At 44.4% G+C, this 23,905-nt stretch overlaps 1 protein-coding gene across 1 annotated transcript in view; it reads left to right on the top strand.

The window, feature by feature from the left end:
- Nucleotides 1–23,905, top strand: part of LOC311148818 (transforming growth factor beta receptor type 3-like) — a 115,701-nt gene that overhangs the window by 42,497 nt on the left and 49,299 nt on the right. The window contains exon 3 of the mRNA XM_084185812.1: nucleotides 2,192–2,379. Coding sequence (XP_084041938.1) covers nucleotides 2,192–2,379 — 188 coding nt within the window. The remainder of the gene's footprint in view (nucleotides 1–2,191; nucleotides 2,380–23,905) is intronic.

Below are 23,905 nucleotides of genomic sequence, written 5' to 3'. Positions count from 1 at the left end.
GCCCACCTGAAGCCTTGTGGTAAGTGGCATGCGGTGCTTGTGGACATAGCTAAGGCTATATCCTGATGCACTCCACAGAGCTGCAATTTGATTAGCTGGCTGATGAGCTTACCATTATGACCCTGATAATGTGCTGATGAGTTTACAAGCATAATATGATCTGAGTTAAATCTAAGCGCTCCAGACGCTCACAGCTGCCTCCTCTGTAGGTGAGGGCCAAATGTGCTCTTCCAGGCCAGCAGACCAAACCCAGACGGCTCCTGAGGCCCCCACCAGGCATCCCAGACAGACTGGGCCTTAGTGTCTTCTCCCAGTCTGCTTTTCAAATGGAACCCTATTCCCTATATAGTGCACTACTTTTGACCAGGGCCCTGGTCAAAAGTAATGTACTGTATAGGGCAGGGATGGGCAACTGTTGAGTTAGAATAATAGAATACACAAGGTGCAATTTAGAAATTTGGTTGTGCATCAGCAGTCACTTAATTAGCCCATATCAGCAATTTGTATTTAGATTGGTAAGTTAGTCTTGCGGCCAGCTATCTAAACTTCTAGTAAGCATGGTCGAATTACCGATTGGGGTGGGGCCCATTGATCATCAATTATCATATATAAAACTGCAAACATTTGCCTCCACCCTATGGTAAAATGTGTAGAATTGCTGGAAATGAGCTGGAAAACTGCTAATTTTTCTCTCTGCCCATGGCATAATGAGTAGAATTGCATGAAATTAGTTAGACAATTGCTGTTATCTTCGCTGTTATGAGGGGGGCCGCTAAAATGTTTTGCTTGCAAGATGGGGTTGGGGTTTTACCACGCTTGCCTGACAGGGCTCACTAGTTCTACTGTTCCTCTCCACACGACAGCCATGGATGGATGGATGGATGGATGGACAGCAGCAAGAGGAAAGGTGCAGAAGGCCCTATTTTTGGACCACTGCCCTCAGACTAACCAAGTCCCATCTATGGCAGTCCGAGATTTAGATGTATGCTATTTATTATAATTGACTTTTGCTACCTTCAGTTCTTAGTGATTATACCTCACAAAGTTACCTGAACCACCTATTAGGCTAATCATTGTGGAGTGAAATGAAAATACAAAAAGCGAGATTCTGATCCATCGAGAGAAAAATGTATCCCACCACCTCCAACATAAAATAACTTTTTTTACTTCAAGGAAGTGTTGTTAACAAGTTGTGTTCATTATGTTCAATTACATGATCCCTGTTATAGTGCATCCGTTCTTGTTGTCCTCCAATTCCAAGGTCACTAGTCTTTCAGTATTGCAGGGCACCAGTCGGAGTGAAGCACACACACACACACACACACACACACTGTAGACCAATCTGACAGGCTTCTCGCTTCAGACTCTCACAGGAACACCTCCAGTGCCAGATCTCCACAGCAACTTCTATAATTGACCCCAGTCATAACGGCTAATTATGGGCTGTCCAGAGCCAAGAGCACTACAGTGTGAAGTCTGGTCCACCTCCTGTAGTGCTTAGGGAACTAAGGGAAGGGATTATACAATTTAAGAGGAAAAGAGAAAGAAATGAAAGTGACAAAGGGGATTATAATTGGAGGGCTCTTTGGGTCAACTTGATTATACGTCTGGCACCATAACAGCCTGCAGAGGATTAGCTAGACACTGCTTTGTTCAGAGGCGAGGCCAGTCTGTGTTAGTGGCCTGTTGAGGGTCAGAAAGAATGGTGCTGCTCTTTGTTGAGAGGCCAGTCTGCTGTGTAGTGGGCTGTGGACTGGAGAGAACGGCCTACTTTGAGATGTAGTGAGCTTTTGTGCCCAGACAATGTGCGCAGGCAGTGTTTTATTTTGCTATGCCCAATTTAGATGATGATTATGCCACTCATTATGGTTGCCTGTGGACATTCCTGTATTTGTCCTCATCATTCATAAAAGAATAGCTGATTCATACGCTATCTAATTATGAACAGTCTATAAATGATTTCCATAACCTCCATATAAAGTATTCTCCAGTTTGTTGGACTGAAGCTGCTGTGTGGAAAACGTGCCTCTTGTGTCTGTGTTATTGTATTTTTCTTTAGAACTACAGTTGATGTTAAAGTTTACATTTTTCTTTTGATGAAGATTCTCTAGCTGCACACTGGTGATCTTGGATTCTCGAAAAACGATTGAATGAATTAGCACTCATATAATTGTTATTTTCTGCCCCACAGGCCCGTTGTCTCGTAGCCCGTGTGAGCTGCTGCCAGTAGGCGTAGGCCACCCAGTGCAGGCCCTGCTGAAGAGTTTCACGGCCCTATCAGGCTGTGCCTCCCGCGGCACCACAGGACTACCTCAAGAGGTCCACATCATCAACCTGAGGGGCCGTGGCCCTCAGGGGCCAGACGACAAGACTGCAGAGGTCAGTCAGTCACCTGTATATGATATAACCACCTCTCTCTCTCTCTCTCTCTCTCTCTCTCTTATTTATTTATATATATATAAATAATACAATACAATGTATAAGAATATACTGTCTATAATATGATGGACCAGAGGACACACCTACAGAGGTCAGTCCCCCACCTGGCTGAGCTAACCCAGAACAGCCATACCTGGTCCAGGGAGTCATATACTGTAGTCTCACACTATCCACACCTGTGTATACTGTTATATCTGTAACCTATAATACACACCTCTGTCAGACAGCTAAACATCCAACATGCTCCAAGCATGCTGTTTCTACCATAACATTAACATTGATGTCAACAAAAACACTGGTGTCATTTTGAGTTTAGTGGCCTCAGCAGATGAGCACATTTAAAAATCGTCACCTCTTGTTGATAACTCGATCCGTATCGTTCCATGGGCAGTATGCCATCCTAAGAAAGTACATTTTTTACATTTACATTTTAGTCATTTAGCAGACGCTCTTATCCAGAGCGACTTACATGAGCAATTAGGGTTAAGTGCCTTGCTTAAGGGCACATCGACAGATTTTTCACCTAGTCGGCTCAGGGATTAGAACCAGCGACCTTTCGGTTACTGGCACAACGCTCTTACCCACTAAGCTACCTGCCGCCCCAGTATGGGTTGGCATTCAGCTTTCAACAGCTCTGTACCAAGTTAATTGATGCTATAATTACTGGAAGGCTGTAAGTTAGGCTGACTCAAGCGCTTTCTGGGGAGAGCGGCATCATTTCTTGTTTACTTTATCATTGCTCAGCAGCTGCTCTGCTCACATTCAGTCAGAAGATCATGAATGTTATTAACGGGAGAGGGAAGAAATAGAAAAAGAAAATATAGTGGACTCCCTCCGCTTCTCAAATTGAACTCGTCCCAAGAATAACAGCAGCTTTAACTGAGGATGGAGGTGGTGGTGGGGGGTTGTAGAGTCTTTGTTTAAACTCGCTTGCACTATGGTGGAGTGTGCAGAGGAATCTGTGTTGCTCAATGTAGGGGAGATTTTACAATACACAGTAGTTAGGTGTTATCAGCTATACAGATCTTATACTGTGTCTGTATGTTGCTGGCAATAGGAGTTTGAATACTTGACCCAGAGTGATGTTAGACACTAGAGAGAGCCCTATATTACCTTTCTGGTGATTGATACATCAGAGAGCTGGGTGGGTCATGTTCAATAAGGCAAATGTTTCAAAACCGTAAACAAGCGTTTTTTATTGGACAGGTAGTACCTCCCTGTTTCACATCGTGTTCTTCTTTTTTTGTGCCTATTGAACACTTCCCAGGCATTGGTTATCTGTCTCTCACAACACTGCACCCAGGCCTCTTCTCCCTGTGAGCTGCTCCTTCCATGGTGCTTTCAGATACAGTAGAGAACACTATCTGGTACATCTATCCACTGCCCTCTTCTGCCCCCATTGTAATCAGGGGCCCAGCAAATGGCGTCCGTTCCTTCCCCCCTGGTGCCGACAGGAAGCCTAAGAAAGGCTTGTTGGCCAAAGCAATGCAGGAGAAGATTGTAAACATCTGTGGGAGATCTGATTTTTGTTGGAGGGCTCCACGGTTGCGTCCCAAATGACACCCTATTCTCCTGCATAGTGCACTACTTTTTTGTGCACTATATAGGGAATATGGTGCCATTTGGGACACAGGCATTGTTGTTGGACGGCTCAGCAACATACAATAAAACAAAAGCAGAGAAAATGTTATCTCCCCCAGCTATGTCGATGGCTGTGTTTCAACAAACCCCTTACTTAGCCTCTGCACCTCCTCACACTGTAACGAGACAGAAAAGAAGCCTGTCATCACATTCTTTTATTGCTCTTAAAATGAGTATCCAAAATGATATCCAAGCATTTTCAAGAGAGGCTAAGCAGTAAATACTTGAGGAGATGAATATACATGTTTAATAACAGTTGAACAAGACAGTCCTTAGCACTCCCGATCCTTAGAGTTGTACTATGCGTACCTCTGTGCCTATAAGCATGAACCCATCTACCCTTATCTCTTTCAGGGCTTTAATCAGGCTATTGAATGACAAGGCTCCCCTCTGTTTTCATTAACATTTGCTCTACCATAAGTCCAGGGAGTTGGATCTCTCTATAGCCTGTGGACTGAAGGATGTGCTTGTGCTGTGTCAGGATATTTAAGTGTCACCACTCCTTCAGTCATGGTAGTGTGAAAAGCAGCCTGCCCTGGGGATTTTACTGCTGAGGTAGGCAGACCTAAACGTTGCCAAGGCCAGATGCATAGACAAGAACAGGAGCTGGGTGTCAGGCTGGGTGTGTTATGTTGAGTCAGCATGTAAATAAAGATATCACTCTTGTGATTCTATCATAACACGTTAGTGTTAATACTGTATTGCATAGATAGGACTTGCACTGTGGCCTATGCTCCCAAAGGAGTGATGAGCCTAAGTACTGTAAGTAAGTAGTGTAGATAGGACTAGAAGTAAGTAGTAAGTATCTAGTAAGTAAGTGGTATAGATAGAAGATAGGATAGGAAGTCAAATTTGAGATGTGTTAAGGTCTGTTATTACACTCTTTAATTTATTGGCCCAAGTGGGAATGGGCCTTACAATATTGTACTAAAGCCCTCTCTGCTTCTACTGAGTACTGTGTGAATGGCTGCTACTAGTGATTGAATGAATACTACAGTAATGTTTATGTAACTGAAGTAGATAACCCTTTTGGAATGAAACCTTGTGATTGAATAGGATTTTGATTTTGTGATTCATTAGCTTCAACAAGTCATACTGCCTTTATGATGAAAACAGACTGGAAAGAACAAGCTTAAGGTCAAATAATGAAACATATCAACACATTGAAACGTATCAACACACTTCTCAATAAGGATCAAGAGCGATGTTCAACAATAGAATACCATAGTATAAACACAATGTTATGGAACACATTGAAGTAATTGTTACACTGAAAAGGAAGGTATGCAGCAAAGTGAAGTCTGCATGATGCCATATGTGTCATAACTCCAAATCCGTGGCTTTCAGATCATTATTTTTGGCCACCCGTAAGAGTAAATGTAATTCATTTTCATCATGTTAAGTTTGTACACTGGAAGTTTCAAGTTTCCTTAAAAAAAATTCACATCACATATTCTAATATAAAATTCATAACATAATTATTTACATAGCCCAACATTGAGATACAATGTTGGCTTATGCATTATTTACATAATCCAACATTGGGATGTGCATGGGCTCTTAAGGAATTTATACACTTGTGGAAGCCTCTTTTAAAGCTTTAAAAGTGTCAATGTTCAACCTTAACATGTGATAACAATACAACAGAACAGATGAACCGGAATGACATGTACTTTCACGGTTGACCAAAATTAACTATCTGAAAGCCATGCCTCTACTAAGCCACGTCTCTAGTCTTCTGAGCGCAATAACCCATCATCAGTAACCCAGCAGTTTTTAAAGAAAACAACTCAACTAAGTGACCAAATGCCTGCAACCCAGCAGTTGGAACAACCAAACAACCCAGCATGTTTTAGAGTGTACCATTGTTCTATAGAAGAACAACTTTGCCAAGAACAGAGATCTCTGCTGCTTTTGAACAACAGCAGCAACATATACTTGTGTCAGGACAGATTATGAAGTGTGGCAGAGATATTCCTACAACCCCCCCAATCTGCATGAGGTTGAGTTTTGTCTACAGTGGCTGGCAGATAAGATTGTTCCACTCACTGCTCTCCGCTCACTGCTTACCAGCGCATTCCAACCTCTCAGGTATTTATTGGTCTTTGATATCTCCTGCCCAATTATTGGGCCTCTTTGATTTTAGAGATTTGGAAAAAGTGGGACAAAGGCCAGAGAGGGCCTTTTGACGTACACTACAGTTTTCACATCTGGGATCTTTCTGGTCTGGAGACTGATACACAACCAGAGACATAATGGGGAAACCAAGAATGCGTCCCAAATTGCACCAAACTCCCTATATACAGTAGTGCACTGTGTAGGGAAGGGGTGCCATTTGAGACTCAGCCATAATGTGGAAACCAAGGCCTCTCTTTCTCACTCTGCAGTGTTGAGGTTGTTCTCTTGACACTGAGCAATGAGGATACCCCATGAGAGTTTAACTGTCCAAAATCCTGCAATTATTGTCCATTATTGTCTATTTGCTTGGTGTCACCACCCAAATAATGACGTATTTTACTGTCAACTGATTCTGCTTGGGAGGTACAGAGCCCACAAAACCCATAGTCCAAAGCACACACTCTGGTCCCTAAGGAGAACCCCAATTCCTTATGTCGACATTTGAGAGTGGGCTTGTTTTGCTACTGAAATTCTCAGACGTAATATACACTGCTCAAAAAAATAAAGGGAACACTTAAACAACACAATGTAACTCCAAGTCAATCACACTTCTGTGAAATCAAACTGTCCACTTAGGAAGCAACACTGATTGACAATAAATGTCAAATGCTGTTGTGCAAATTGGATAGACAACGGGTGTAAATTATAGGCAATTAGCAAGACACCCCCAATAAAGACTGGTTTTGCAGGTGGTGACCACAGACCACTTCTCAGTTCCTATGCTTCCTGGCTGATGTTTTGGTCACTTTTGAATGCTGGCGGTGCTTTCACTCTAGTGGTAGTATGAGACGGAGTCTACAACCCACACAAGTGGCTCAGGTAGTGCAGCTCATCCAGGATGGCACATCAATGCGAGCTGTGGCAAGAAGGTTTGCTGTGTCTGTCAGCGTAGTGTCCAGAGCATGGAGGCGCTACCAGGAGACAGGCCAGTACATCAGGAGACGTGGAGGAGGCCGTAGGAGGGCAACAACCCAGCAGCAGGACTGCTACCTCCGCCTTTGTGCAAGGAGGAGCAGGAGGAGCACTGCCAGAGCCCTGCAAAATGACCTCCAGTAGGCCACAAATGTGCATGTGTCTGCTCAAACGGTCAGAAACCGACTCCATGAGGGTGGTATGAGGGCCCGACGTCCACAGGTGGGGGTTGTGCTTACAGCCCAACACCATGCAGGACGTTTGGCATTTGCCAGAGAACACCAAGATTGGCAAATTCGCCACTGGCGCCCTGTGCTCTTCACAGATGAAAGCAGGTTCACACTGAGCACATGTGACAGACGTGACAGAGTCTGGAGACGCCGTGGAGAACGTTCTGCTGCCTGCAACATCCTCCAGCATGACCGGTTTGGCGGTGGGTCAGTCATGGTGTGGGGTGGCATTTCTTTGGGGGGCCGCACAGCCCTCCATGTGCTCGCCAGAGGTAGCCTGACTGCCATTAGGTACTGAGATGAGATCCTCAGACCCCTTGTGAGACCATATGCTGGTGCGGTTGGCCCTGGGTTCCTCCTAATGCAAGACAATGCTAGACCTCATGTGGCTGGAGTGTGTCAGCAGTTCCTGCAAGAGGAAGGCATTGATGCTATGGACTGGCCCGCCCGTTCCCCAGACCTGAATCCAATTGAGCACATCTGGGACATCATGTCTCGCTCCATCCACCAACGCCACGTTGCACCACAGACTGTCCAGGAGTTGGCGGATGCTTTAGTCCAGGTCTGGGAGGAGATCCCTCAGGAGACCATCCGCCACCTCATCAGGAGCATGCCCAGGCATTGTAGGGAGGTCATACAGGCACGTGGAGGCCACACACACTACTGAGCCTCATTTTGACTTGTTTTAAGGACATTACATCAAAGTTGGATCAGCCTGTAGTGTGGTTTTCCACTTTAATTTTGAGGGTGACTCCAAATCCAGACCTCCATGGGTTGATACATTTGATTTCCATTGATAATTTTTGTGTGATGTTGTTGTCAGCACATTCAACTATGTAAAGAAAAAAATATTTAATAAGATGATTTCATTCATTCAGATCTAGGATGTGTTGTTTAAGTGTTCCCTTTATTTTTTTGAGCAGTGTATATAATGTGATTTTCTTTGTCATTTTGGCCAGTGTTAATGTTTTTGTGACTTTGTGTCATTGTTCATCTTCCGACTGCATTAGCTGGACTGTACATCAGACTAATAGATGGTAATTTATATAAGTGATGTCTTCCATAGAGGGAGGGAAAAGGGACATTTTCAAATGTCATGGGAAATGCTTGTCCATGTCATCGTTGCAAAGACTATTTCATTTCACGAGTTTCATTACACATCGTTGAGATCCACATGGAAAAAAATACTATAGGGTATACAATGTTAGAAATATTTTTGCGGACTGTAGTACGGTATACTGTAGTGTTTTTGCTACTGAAGAAATACTAAAAGAGCATATTTTCCATAACCTGTAGTTAGGTCAATTTATTTGGTTATTCCAAAAATCATTACATGTTAACATTTCAAATGAAATCAAATTTAGTTCAACTTCTAAATAATAAACAATTCAAACAATAAATAACCAATCCAACTTAAGTTAATAAATCAAAAGTAAAACAAACAATTACAAAAAACAAATGCATTCTTTCAAATAACATGAAACAATCATCAGTCCGTCAATTTGTCAGTCAGTCATGGTTGGTCTGGTGGAGTGGTGGAGAGAATGCCAAGAGTGTGCAAAGCTGTCAAGGCAAAGGGTGGCTATTTGAAGAATCTGAAATATAAAATATATTTTGATTTGTTTAACACTTTTTTGGTTACTACATGATTCCATATGTGTTATTCCATAGTTTTGATGTCTTCACTATTATTCTACAATGTAGAAAATAGTAATAATAAAGAACAACCCTTGAATGAGTAGGTGTGTCCAAACCTTTGACTGGTACTTTATGTATATTCGCAATATATGGTCTATACTTGGCATGTAGGTTTCTCACTTACGGGTGGCACAAATTGGGATATGGGGGAGGGGAAAGGGCAGGGTAAATGCAAATTAAATAATGTCATATTTACTATAGTAAAGTAGTGTTTTTGCGGACTGTTGTGTTTTTGCGGACATTTCTGTAGTATTTACTATAGTGTTTTTTTTGTGGATAATACTGTAGTATTTACTATAGTATTCTACAGTATACAACAAAATTCTATACTAAGTACTACAAATGTTCGAGGGGTACTACAGTGTGTAGTATAGTATTCTATAGTTTACTACATAATTCTATAGTAGGTACTGTAGTATTCTATAGTAAACTGTAGTCTTTTTTTATGTGGGCGAATGTCACATTAACCCCCCTAAGCAGTTTGTTTTGGGCCAGTTCCAAGATGTGTGCCAATTCTTTGCTCAACAACACATGTATGGATGATGATGATTCGCACACTCCGTTCTGCCGTTGAAGAATTGCTGGGTTACTTACCAGATAGAACAGAACGTGCTGAATTGCTCTAGAATTCTAGGGTGGGATTGTGGAAGAGGCATAAATCCTGTTGTCCCTGGTCAACCCCTCTATCCCCACCCTCCACTCACCCCTCCTGACCCTGTCCTTGGCTGCAGAAGGCCACTCCATCTCAGGCAGAGAGAGATAGAGATAAGTTGGCCCTGCACCGGTTCTCCCTGTGACCGTGGGTGGGTATTTCTGTGGAGATAAGCATTGTAACGAACTAAGGACACCTGGCAGCCTGCCGTCTGGCCCATAGACAACAATCCTTTTCCTTGACATTATAACGGCTGGCCTTCCTACCTGAGACGGGGGCTCAGATGTGTCCATCTGGACCTTCAGTAGTCTCAGTCTGCGTCCCAAATGGCAGCTCTATGGATCCTGCTCAAAAGTAGTGCACTATATACTGTAGCCCTAGGGATTAGGGTGCCATTTGGGATGCAGATTCTGTCTCTGTCTTGCCATCCCTCCTCGCTTGTCCTTCAGTAAAAATCCATGGTGTTTTATGCCGCGTTCACATGCTAGTCAGAACTAGAAAACTGTGACATTTCCGACTTGCTGATTTGTTGAACGTGGCGCGTGTATAACTACAACCAATTAGCAAGTCGCACATTTTCGAGTTTCCTAGTTCCGACTAGCACGTGGACGCAGCATTACGCCCAGGCAGGGATCAGGGTTTGGTTTCACAGGCTGCCCATGACACGTACACAAGCTGTGCATCACAGGTACACAAGCTGCCCGTGATCATGACCTTCAGTGGCAGATGGAGGAGATACTCGGACACACAAACATTTCACTGGACAACTGGTTGACTAATTCTGCCTAGTCTGTATCTGCTTCTGTTACCAACATCAAATTGCAGTCATGCATCTACTATCTCCTTGAGCTAAGATGGCTTGCCGGCCTCCGTATTGAGACAAACATGAGGGAAGGTTTGCTAATACCGACACTAAAATACATTTCATTCAGTCCTTTCAGGAGGCATGCACATTCATCACCTTCCTCTCTACCTAAAGGCTTTTCCTCTGTTTGCTTTGGAGTGTATTTCGGATGCTTGTTGTTGTCAGAGTAAGCACAGAGGTGGCTGGTCAGTCAGGGCAGGCAGTGATTATTTGTTTCTTCTCTGCCTCTCGTGATGGAAGACGAAGTGGCGTCTGGGCCGCAGAACGGACTGTGTGTGTGTGTGTTTTGATGTTTAGAGACTGGATTGGCCTGCAGCACAAGCAGGGGTCTTGTGGCCTGCTCCGGCTGAGACACTCTTCTCTGGCTGGGCTGTTTGGGCTCAGGGGCCGATGTGGAACATGTCGTTTTCTGTTTTGAACTGACTGTACAGCAGCCAGGGTCAGTTTTCCAACTGAATTGACCTCTCAAGTCAAGTACACAGCTATGTCCAAGTACAGAGCTCCCTCCAAACCCAACTTCCACCCAGTAGTAACACCTTGTATGTACAGACAGTGCACCCATGATCTTCCGTACAGTCAAGCCTATTTGTACGAAAGGTACACATCTGTCTATATAAGGTCCCCAAGTTGACAGTGTATGTCAGAGCAAACACCAAGCCATGAGGTCGAAGGAATTGTCCGTAGAGCTCCAAGACAGGAATGTGTCGAGGCACAGATCTGGGGAAGGGTACCAAAAAATGTCTGCAGCATTGAAGGTCCCCAAGAACACAGTGGCCTCCATCATTCTTAAATGGAAGACGTTTGGAACCACCAAGACTCTTCCTAGAGCTGGCCACCCGGCCAAACTGAGCAATCAGGGAAGAAGGGCCTTGGTCAGGGAGGTGACCAAGAACCCGATGGTCACTCTGACAGAGCTCTACAGGTCCTCTGTGGAGATGGGAGAACCTTCCAGAAGGACAACCATCTCTGCAGCACTCCACCAATCTGGACTTTATGGTAGAGTGGCCAGACGGAAGCCACTCCTCAGTAAAAGGCACATGACAGCCCGCTTGGAGTTTGCCAAATGGCACCTAAAGACTCTCAGACCATGATAAACAAGATTATCTGGTCTGATGAAACAAAGATTGAACTCTTTGGCCTGAATGCCAAGCGTTACGTCTGGAGGGAACCTGGCACCATCCCTACTGTGAAGCATGGTGGTGGCAGCATCATGCTGTGGGGATGTTTTTCAGCGGCAGGGACTGGGAGACTAGTCAGGATAGAGGCAAAAATGAACGGAGCAAAGTACAGAGAGATCCTTGATGAAAACCTGCTCCAGAGCGCTCAGGACCTCAGACTGGGGTGAAGGTTCACCTTCCAACAGGACAACGACCCTAAGCACACAGGCAAGACAATGCAAGTCTCTGAATGTCCTTGAGTGGCCCAGCCAGAGCCCGGACTTGAACCCGATCGAACGTCTCTGGAGAGATCTAAAAAAAGCTGTGCAGCGATGCTCGCCATCCAACCTGACAGAGCTTGAGAGGATCTGCAGAGAAGAATGGGAGAAACTCCCCAAATACAGGTGTGCCAAGCTTGTAGCATCATACCCAAGCATACTCAATGCTATAATCACTGCCAAAGGTGCTTCAACAAAGTACTGAGAAAGGGTCTGAATACTTATGTAAATGTGTATTTTCAGTGTTTTATTTTTTCTACATTTGCAAAAAAATCTACAAACCTGTTTTTGCTTTGTCATTATGGGATATTGTGTGTAGATTGATGGGGGGGGACTATGTAATCAATTTCAGAATAAGGCTGTAACGTAACATGTGGAAACAGTCAAGGGGTCTGAATACTTTCCAAAGGCACTGTATACCACCACACACACACACACACCAGCTGCATTATGTCAGGCCTACTCTATCTTCTCCACATCTACGTGAAAAACCCTCAAATGCTTTTTGAGTTCCTCCACATTTTCACTCTAGAAGTGAGAGAAATTAATAGTTTCCTGCCATGCTCCCAGTGAACCCATTCTGTATGGGCATAAACCAGTCAGAGGTTGCATCCCAAATAGCACCCTACTTCCTGTATAGTGCACTACTTGGGCTTTGGTCAAAAGTAGTGCACTATGTAGAGAATAGAGTGCCATTTGGGATGCAGTCAGAGGGTCTGGGCCCTTATCCTTCCAATAACAGAGAGAAATGCACAGCTGCACTTGCCTGCTTCACAATACGCTGCCTCCTGGCTGCTGTCCAAATCTCCACAGATAAATTGGCAAATTAAGTGAAACAGAACACCTCGGTGGTGACTGTGCATGCGGGTATGACTGACAGTGATAAGCTCACATTTTTACCTCTGTCTCACTGTTCAAACAATACCAAATCATTTCTGATGGAACACACCACCAACTCTGGCTGAGTGTTGTCCACTCAGTGAATGATTTTCTGGTCAATTACTGCGCTAAGGCTTGGAGGAAATCAATTGACACTTACTGTACCTACAACTAAACCAAGTACTGAAATATATCATGCATTTTGTGAAACTTTTGTGAATTGGATTGCTGTTATCCTTCTGTCTGGACAGTGCTGAGCTGAAATATTCACCTTTCTTCTTTATGATTTATTGATGAATAGAATCGTAGCAGGACTTCTCTCTGTAACCAAAGACATCAAGGCACACATCTCCTGCTTTAGAAATTCTAGAACAAGGAAGCTACAGTACTTATTGTATGTCTCTGAGCAGAGAGAGAGAGAGTGATATGGGGAGCTGGCTGTATTTGATGAGACTTCAGAAGGACTGACTGATGCTCCTGGCCTGAGCTTCCTTCAGATCGAGATCGGACGGACTGAGACGTCACTCAAGAGAATGTTGGTGTATTTTTAAAGAAAGCGCCCAATCAGCTCACAGATCTCACGTCCCAGCCTGCTTCTTCAATCATCACCAACTTCAACAAAGAACTGTCTGTAATATGTGACAATCTGTTTTTCTCTCTCCATGAAATGGCAGTGTTTTCTTTTGACTCTGGCTCAGTGGGCTGTAATCTGTAATCCTTTAGTTCCAGGTTAACGGCCACTATAGCCTTTTTATGTACTAAACAGCTATGATGTCATCAGTCTATGTTGACCTACCGAGATCAAAGTATCAGATCAAAGCTCTCTCTCTCACTCTCTCTCTCGCTCCTGCTCTCTCTCCTTCTCTCTCTCTCTCGCTCTCTCTCTGCCCCCCCCCTTTCCAGCCAGGGGACTGGAAAGGCACTAGCCTAGAATAGAGGGAACAAAGCGCTCATTCTCCACCAGCAGATTCCTGATAAGACCTGTAAGTACCAGGTCGGGGCTGCGTGCACAGCAGTGAGGGAAAAAAGTATTTGATCCCCAGCTGATTTTGTACGTTTGCCCACTGACAAAGAAATGATCAGTCTATAATTTTAGTGGTAGGTTTATTTGAACAGTGAGAGACAGAATAACAACAACAAAAATCCAGAAGAACGCATGTCAAACATTTTATAAATTGATTTGCATTTTAATGAGGGAAATATGTATTTGACCCCCTCTCAATCAGAAAGATTTCTGGCTCCCAAGTGTCTTTTATACAGGTAACGAGCTGAGATTAGGAGCACACTCTTAAAGGGAGTGCTCCTAATCTCATCTTGTTACCTGTATAAAAAACACCTGTCCACAGAAGCAATCAATCAATCAGATTCCAAACTCTCCACCATGGCCAAGACCAAAGAGCTCTCCAAGGATGTCAGGGACAAGATTGTAGACCTACACAAGGCTGGAATGGGCTACAAGACCATCGCCAAGCAGCTTGGTGAGAAGGTGACAACAGTTGGTGCGATTATTCGCAAATGGAAGAAACACAAAAGAACTGTCGATCTCCCTCGGACTGGGGCTCCATGCAAGATCTCACCTCGTGGAGTTGCAATGATCATGAGAACAGTGAGGAATCAGCCCAGAACTACACGGGAGGATATTGTCAATGATCTCAAGGCAGCTGGGCCCATAGTCACCAAGAAAACAATTGGTAAAACACTACGCCGTGAAGGACTGAAATCCTGCAGCGCCCGCAAGGTCCCCCTGTTCAAGAAAGCACATATACAGGCCCGTCTGAAGTTTGCCAATGAACATCTGAATGATTCAGAGGAGAACTGGGTGAAAGTGTTGTGGTCAGATGAGACCAAAATCGAGCTCTTTGGCATCAACTCAACTCGCCGTGTTTGGAGGAGGAGGAATACTGCCTATGACCCCAAGAACACCATCCCCACCGTCAAACATGGAGGTGGAAACATTATGCTTTGGGGGTGTTTTTCTGCGAAGGGGACAGGACAACTTCACCGCATCAAAGGGACGATGGACCGGGCCATGTACCGTCAAATCTTGGGTGAGAACCTCCTTCCCTCAGCCAGGGCATTGAAAATGGGTTGTGGATGGGTATTCCAGCATGACAATGACCCAAAACACACGGCCAAGGCAACAAAGGAGTGGCTCAAGAAGAAGCACATTAAGGTCCTGGAGTGGCCTAGCCAGTCTCCAGACCTTAATCCCATAGAACATCTGTGGAGGGAGCTGAAGGTTCGAGTTGCCAAACTTCAGCCTTGAAACCTTAATGACTTGGAGAAGATCTGCAAAGAGGAGTGGGACAAAATCCCTCCTGAGATGTGTGCAAACCTGGTGGCCAACTACAAGAAACGTCTGACCTCTGTGATTGCCAACAAGGGTTTTGCCACCAAGTACTAAGTCATGTTTTGCAGAGGGGTCAAATAATGATTTCCCTCATTAAAATGCAAATCAATTTATAACATTTTTGACATGCATTTTTCTGGATTTTTTTGTTGTTATTCTGTCTCTCACTGTTCAAATAAACCTACCATTAAAATTATAGACTGATCATTTCTTTGTCAGTGGGAAAACGTACAAAATCAGCAGGGGATCAAATACTTTTTTCCCTCACTGTAAGAGACTTTGTGGCACATTTGCACAAGATTAGATGCACCACTTCTAATGTTAATAAGTATCCCAGAGTCAGAGAGAGGAAGAGAAGAGGGAGGGATAGAGGGGAACAGTGAACTGTATTAGACGTAGAACTGTATTAGACTTAGAACTGTATTAGACTTAGAATTAGATCTGTACCTTACTTGTCATGTTGCTCATATTTCAGCCAGGCCCCTGGGTTTTGTTCCAACGTACCTTTTTCCGGATGGGTTTTGACCCTTAGGTGTTAAAGTTGTTTCTCTTTAGCTCTACCAAAATCATGACCTCATTAGAAGTCTACATTTCTGCTCTTGCCACAAGCCTTTGTGCACAGGTTTTGGTGTCATGTTTTAACGTTTCTCCATGTGTTCTTGCAAAGAACTACCGTAAAACTTTAATTTAACACAGTCTCAAATAGCCGCCTGTCCCTTTTAATAGCCGGGCATCAGCACACATTTCAGCAAATAAACACCTGTTTCGAATAAACGGCAGTTCTAAATAAATTGTTTACGAATGAACTTTAGTGAAAAACAAGATCACATGGTCTCACTTCATTATTCAACATTTGTACAGGGGGGGGGGTGATAAATGTCTGAGTGAAGTGAACGTAGGTAAGGGTTAAGGTTGTTAAAACAGAAAAAACTCAGCAGTTAAGCATAAAACATTTGACGGTTAGGTTTAGGCATCAATTTCGACTGGGGGACGTGGACAAACGTTGAATACTGAAGTGAGGCCGTGAGATCTTGCGAAATCGGTGATGTATGATAGGCAGCCTAGTCTTTGCACGTCTGATCTGACTGCAATGGATTTAGTCATACTGGTCACAATAAACAGTGTGGTAGTTTTTTCAACTTTTTATTTAGCAAAAGCTGTGTGCATTAAGGAAATAGATGCCTGGCTCAAATAGAATCCTGTTTCTAATAAGCGAAGCAAATAAACACTTAATTTCCGTTTTACGGGTAATATCAATGTGGCAAAGTGGCCTTTCACACCTCTATCGCCAACTCTGCCACCAACACATCCACTGCTAACTCAGTGAGGGACATCGTGGGAATGATCAGGCAGGCATTTCCTCGAGGTGGCGTTTCCCATGTCACTGGCATCTGTGACACAAAAACAAGCACAGATACTTTCTGAAAAACAAACGTCATTCTGCTGTAGCAGCAAAGAGATAAACAGAGGTCTGAGCGAAGCTCCTTGCCCTAGTCTAGGACTGTGTCCAAAATGGCACTCTTTTCCCTATTTATTGCACTAATTTTGTCCAGTCCCTTTCAAAAGTAGTGCACTGTATAGGGAATAGGGTGTCATTTGGGATGCAGACATGTCTGGGTCTGGCCATATGATTGGCTGATAGGGCTGAAAATAAACAAAGTGAGGGAGGGCCCGGCCAGCAGTATCTCTCTCTCTCTCTCTCTCTCTCTCTCGCTCTCTCTGTCTCCTCTGTCTCTGTGTCTCTCTCTCTCTGTCTGTCTGTCTCTCTCTCTCTCTCTCTCTCAGGCCATCTTTGTCTAATCAACTTACCAAAGGCAAACATGAAACGAGAGGCTCTTGGCCGCGGATCAGCGTGAGGCTGAGCAGATGATTGTTTTATCAGGTGGAATTCAGATAGCTGCTCGGAGCTCTGCCTGGAGGGTGACTGGCAGTACAGCCCCCCAGGCACAGCTTCTAAAGGAAAGGAGTATAACAGCTCCTCAGGCACTAACAGTAGATTGCAGAGACAATCCAAAGGGCAAGAGACAGGTTAAGCTACATACTGTACTGTACATAAACACATTTCCACCATTACTCTCACTCTCTAGTAACATAGTTATTAGAGAACTCATTCTAACAAGGAGACAATACCATTCAAATCAAATCAAATGTTATTTGTCACATGAGCCGAATACAACAGGTGAAATGCTTACTTACAAGCCCTTAACCAACAATGCAGTTTTAAGAAAATAGTTTATTTAGTAAATATTTTCTTAACTCTAAAATAAATAAAAAATGACACAATTAAATAACAATAACGAGGCTATATACAGGGGGTACAGGTACCGAGTCAATATGCAGGGGTACAGGTTAGTCGAGGTAATTTGTACATGTAGGTAGGGGTAAAGTGACTGCATAGATAATAAACAGCGAGTAGCAGCAGTGTAAAAACAAAGTCAATGCAAATAGTCCGGGTGGCAATTTGATTAATTGTTCAGCAATCTTATGGCTTGGGAGTAGAAGCTGTTAAGGAGCATTTTGGACCTAGACTTGGCGCTCCGGTACCGCTTGCCGTGCGGTAGCAGAGAGAACAGTCTGACTAGGGTGACTGGAGTCTTAGACAATTTTTGGGGCCTTCCATTCCAAACAGGTTCTCTTGGAAAAAGGGTAAGGTAGTAGCAGAGAACAACATTTCTCTAGTCATCTGCCTGGTAGTAACCAAGCAGCGATGAGACCCAGACATCACCAGAGTCAGATGTCACAACAAGCACTGACACAGCTATCTCTTCAAACATACCTCCTCCTGGGTGTCCTGACAGTGTTTTATGCTGAGCACACATATTGTAGATGTATGGTTCATTTGAATCATGCTGACTGACCGCCTATAATCTAAAGGATCATTTAACATGTTGAATGGATATGTAGTTATGTGATGCCACATCTAGACTTGTTGTCCCCAGGGGGCTCAGTAGGCTTACTGTACATGACATGAATGGATTCAGCGATAGAGGCGGGGAGTTGTGAGGACCGCGTCCACTTAAACTAATCTGGCAGAGATTCGGGGCTACTTTGTTCTCTCTCCTTGATGCAGTGTTGTGTTCCTCTGCATCCCTTATCAGACCCTGATTACTATCATCCTATGAAACCATATCTGCCCATGACGTCTTATCTGCCTGCTGTGTTCTGTTGGGCCCATTTGAGGTGTGTGTCTCTGTGTGTGTGACCCGGAGTTGGAGGTTGGAGGCAGACTGATTAGCATCAGGTGCAGTGGAGAGGCTCCCCATCGGCCCTCCGATCAGCAGGGTGACGGCCGGTGGGGCAGCGATAGGAGCAGTCAACAGGTTCCCTTCTGCCCCTCTGTCTGAGCAGTGATCCAGAAAGAACCAAGATACAGACAACACACACCTGCATGCGCACACACACACACTTATCTGATAAAGCTAGATCTTAATGTTCATGGGATAAGTTCCAGGCAGTGCAAGGCTTTTCCAACAGCCTTGACTTTTCAGCTCTCATCTAGTGCTGTCTGTCTGCTGTAGACAAGTGTTGATTGTGTTGCTGAGCAACCTATGTTGAGCATGCAGGGACATGTTTCCCCAGGCCTAGGTATAGAATATGGCAAGTCACCCTATGGTTATTTCTACAATATATCAACCCAGCTACAAATGGCTACTTAGAGGTACTGTATTGAAAGGCATTATCCATTATTGTAGGCAGCTGCTCCAACCAACTCTATTTCTGTTATAATAATAATATGCCATTTAGCAGACACTTTTATCCAAAGCGACTTAGTCATGTGTGCATACATTTTTGTGTATGGGTGGTCCCGGGGATCGAACCCACTACCCTGGCGTTACAAGCGCTGTGCTCTACCAGCTGAGCTACAGAGGACACTGTTATAATAAAGTGCCTGCTGCTTTCATGCTGAAGTTGATTTCCCTTGTTATTATTTGCCGGGGGAGGGAGAGAGAATGTTTTGATAGATTAGTCTTACTAGCTGGCTAATTGAAGGATGTTTTGAGTTAGATTTGAGTCACTGAGGACTTTTAGGCTCGTAATTAGTTCTGTCAATAAAGGAAAACACCCTGGTCCTGGTTCCTGCTGCCAGGGCTACTGAAGGCTGGAGGTGTGTGTGTGTGTGAGTCTGTGTGCACGTTGTGTGTAATGGTGTCAGGTCTGACTGACTGGATGGATGTGTAAAGAGAGAGGTCTCTAACGGCTGTGTTCTACTACCGGGGTAAAGACAGTTAGTTTAATACCAGGAGGCTGTGCATACATTTCTTATGAAAGTATCATTATCTACTATGCTGATGTATTTATGAATGTTTGGTCGTGAAACATCATTTATTTTACTGGGGCCTGAAAGGTCATGAAATTGCGTTAGGAATGCTCGATGCAGGCGGCTGGCCAAATGCCTTGAATCATCCTGTAGTTATTACTGTCTGGCAGAGAAGAATGTCTCACTTGGAATATGTTTTCGCCATACATTAATAACAGACATAGTTCTTGTTTATTGCAATCGCATCATCCTCCCTTTGCGTATTGTATTGGTCATTTATGGAAAATCTGTAAAATATGCCTACAGTAATGATGAATTAACTGAGAGAATTTTGTATTTAATGGAATGGTATTTTCCTTGTTTACGTCCGTATGCTCAGACCAGTCACGTTATGCCGTCTGGGACTGGCCTGGCGGGCTGGGGCTGGCAACAGCTGTCGTCCTGTGAGGGTTCTGTGAGGGGTTTGATTTCAGCGTAACGTGATAGGTCCAGACAAGCCTCCCTCCGCAGTCCCGTCCACACCTCCCTCCCTCTCCGTCCCTGGCCAGTCACTAGCATGGCTGTGTCTCAAATGGCACCCTATTCCCATCCCTATATAGTGGACAGGGCCCTGGTCAAAAGTAGTGCACTATACAGGGAATAGGGTTCCATTTGGGACTCAGGTCTGACTGGGACTGTAATGGACCCAGGACACACAAATCCCTGGACCAGGCTCCCCATCATCAATCAGGCTGGGCTTCCTGGCTCCTGCTGGGACTTTCAGAGCTTCTCTACAGGGGTATCTGGAGGTGCCTGGCAACCTCAGGATGCATCCCAAATGGCACCCTATTCCCTATTTAGTGCACTACTTTTGACCAGGACCCATAGGGCTCTATTCAAAAGTAGTGCACTATATAGGGAATAGGTTGCCATTTGGGACGCACACTCACTGTGAACTTCAGGTCAGGGCAACGCCACCTGATCCCAGCCTACTGAACAGGCGTGTAGTTGGGCCGTAGGGGCTTTGATCCCAGGGGCCTCTGGTCATCTGGTCCTCCTCTCTTCACACCATGGCTGGGCTATGCCTGCTGAGACCCCTGGTTTCAGACACAGTCTAACTTTGCAGCCTCCCCGGGCCCTGCCTGCTGTGACATGGCCTAAATCACATTAATCCCATTACCACAGACTGAGGACTGTAGAATGCAGAGTATAGACAATCACAACGCTGGGCAGTGTTTGTGTTGGTCTATCTGCTACCATGGTAATGGTCCGGATGGAACCCGGATGGAAGGCATCCCAGTCTTTCTGTGGGCAGATAGAGACACACAGCAGCTGCTGCTCAGCTCTCCTCTGTCCTCTACACATCCGACTGGTAGGAGTAGGAGAGGGGATGAGGAGTTGGCACTGGGAGTGTGGACTGGGACTGGGAGTGGGAGTGTAGTGGGAAAGTGGCTGTTGGTTCCAGTTCTTCCACATCTGATAGATTGGTATCACGTTATCGCCCACTGGTCGTTCAGTTTAGCTTCCCACATTGATAAGTGTGAAAGATCATGGATTGATGCTGTCCGCAGTTGATCTATAATGTCTGGAAGTTGACTGGCTAAATGGCCTCACAGTGGAGATTGAGAAGCATATTCTCCAGGTATTTCTACGTGAGTGACCCTCCCATTGGCGCATTCAGTCTGACATTAGAGAGTGTATCACGACACTGTTAATGTGATTTATATTGGACTCTCCTGCACTAATTTCTGCCATTTTGTCTCCCCGCAACTGTGTTTATGCCTTATTGCCTTTGCTTTTCTGGTGACTCACTTCTTTTGGAATTGTTTCTGTCTGGTGCTAAAATTCCATAACTTTTACAACTCTCTCTGTCTCTCTCTCTCTTCTCTCCTCTTTCTCCCCCTCTCTCTCTATCCTTCCCCCCTCTCTCTGTTCAAAGCCAAGGCCCTGGAAGCCAGCAGAATGAGCGCAGGTATGATTGTATCTGGGTTGCCTTGCGTTCGGTTATTCTCCCAGGAGTGTGTGTGTGACTGTGTGTGGAGCGGCTCTGAGCCAAGTCCCCTTGGAGATAAGCGTACTGTAATTTCTTCCATTCGTCTCTCTCTGAGTTCCTTTTTAGTATGATTATTGCAGCACTTTTATGGCCCATATCGCTAAACACTCTCATTTTCTCTCCTCCTCTCCTCTCTTCTCTTCCTCTCTTCCACAGGGCCTTAGATATGAGACTATTATCCGGAGGCTTTGAAGCCATGCATCTACTCTCTCTATTACTATTCTCTCAGCTGTGTCTCACTCTCCTCTGGCCTGAAAATGTGTTAAAGGGCTACCTCAGCTTTCTGAATACCAACTGTCAACTTTGAATATCAACTGCCTGTCACAGACAGTGGATAAACATTTCACTTTCTCCTGGATAGCTCTGTTGGGGCATAAACTGGAGTGTTTTAGAGATGGTCAATGGGGGAGATGGTGTGAGGAGACTGGGTCTGACAAGGTGGGGCGTGGTGGAGTGTGTGTGTGTGCGCGCTTCATATCATGTCTCAGTGACAGCATGAAAAACCCCAAAAGGAGAGAGAAAGTGTGTGGGAGTGTATGGTTGATGCAACCGAATAACTTTCTGTCTGTCCAATACTGTAGTTTGGTCTGGTTCAATTTAGTTTCTGTTGTCTGAGCTAACAGTTCTGCTTAAGCAATTTACCGGCTACTTTAAAGACGTTGTCTGCCTCATAAGAGTCTGAAGAATTTAATCATTGTTTATGGGTAACCATGGAATATATCAAGCATTACATCTTAAGAGCCTATCCGTTAATGTAACAGACCATATAAACATTGCAAAAGGTTTTCTTCAGAAGATAAGTATCTGAGGTTTGAACGATGCAGAGCCGTGAACAAACAACTTGTTTGTACGTACTTGCTCTGAACATTTTCTTGGCTCTAGTATACAACTGAAATATCATGAAACTCTCAGACACAATGTGCATTAATGTGTTCATCATAATTGTTGGCAGTCCCTGTACTGTGAATTGAGATGTGCTGTCGCCAGTTACAACTTAAAACATAAGAAGTCTCTATTCTCTCTTTTTGTCATCTGAACCTGCCTTGACTGATTGAGTTAGGATTGATTTAGGGCCAGTAAATGTAAATAATATGACACTGACAGAACTCCTTGTGGGTGATTTACAAGCTCTGTCCCTTCACACACAGGAAGAGCTTAATATGATTAGCCTGGGAATAGAGTTAAAGCTAGACTGAACAGAGAGAGCGGGAGGGAGTGAGGGAGGGAGAAGATTAAGTGAAGGAAGGTTTAACAAACTGACAAGTTAAACTATAGTTCCCCCCCTCCTCTTCCCCTGTATCAGTATCCATCAAAACTAGATATGTACTCTATGTCACGTGAACAGGTATCTATGTGATAACTTCTCAGAGTGTATTTACCCCCAGCAGTGGAGGCTGCTGAGGGGAAGACTGCTCATAATAATGGCTGGATCGGAGCGAAAGGAATGGCATCAAACACATGGAAATACCTGTAAGCCTGGGATATCGATTCAAAGTTGGCCTTAGTGGGAGTGACAATAGAAATCTATGGAAGTGACCTACTGAGTAAAGTATTTGTCATCATTTAATTTTAGCGAATCACACGACTGCGAGGCGTGGAAAAAGGGTTAGGGTGAAATTATTGGTTGGTTGATTAAGCCAATGCCTATGCGGCGGAAGTTTCTCCCGGTCTTTCTGTATTGGCTAATGAAGGCCAAGTTTGACGCTTTGGTTCACCAGAGTCTTTGCGCATTTGGGCGGAAGTGTCTGGGATCAAGACACCTTTTCTGCAGTCAAATGACCAAATCGCCCTCTAGTGGCCTCATGGGTGGAATGTTATTAATATTTTTCATAATTTCATAATAAAAAATGGTACAGGTGTCTTCTTTTTTTAAGACCATAACCGTGTGAGGTGTATACTTTTGTTTCAAAGTAGATTTATTTAAGACTACCAATAAACACTGTGTGACCCTGATTTAGCCCACTGCAGTAAAAGGTTAACCCCCAGGTAACAGAGCACCTCTTCCAATTTGATAGTGAGCTTAGCTCATAAAACATTGATTGTGATAAAGTTGTGGCCTATTTATCAAACTGCTGATGGGGGGCTTAATCCTAACATGTCTAAAGCAGGGTCTGGTTTCAGTGAGGCCTCCAGGCCTCTAAATCACCAGGCTAGATTTGGTCTTGGGGGCCCAGCCTGGGCCAGCAGTGCAGGGCAACAACACACGTCCCAACAGTGGGAGTTCGCTGGAGTTCTCCTCTCCCCGTCACTGACAGACTGCGAGAATACAATTTAATGACTGTCTGGAAGCTGTAGTGCACGCATACACACACACACACACGTCAAGGAGAAGGGAA

This window comes from Coregonus lavaretus, assembly GCF_964263955.1.
Source record: "Coregonus lavaretus genome assembly, chromosome: 21".
Taxonomy (NCBI): domain Eukaryota; kingdom Metazoa; phylum Chordata; class Actinopteri; order Salmoniformes; family Salmonidae; genus Coregonus; species Coregonus lavaretus.
This window is presented reverse-complemented; position numbering and strand designations above follow the sequence as displayed.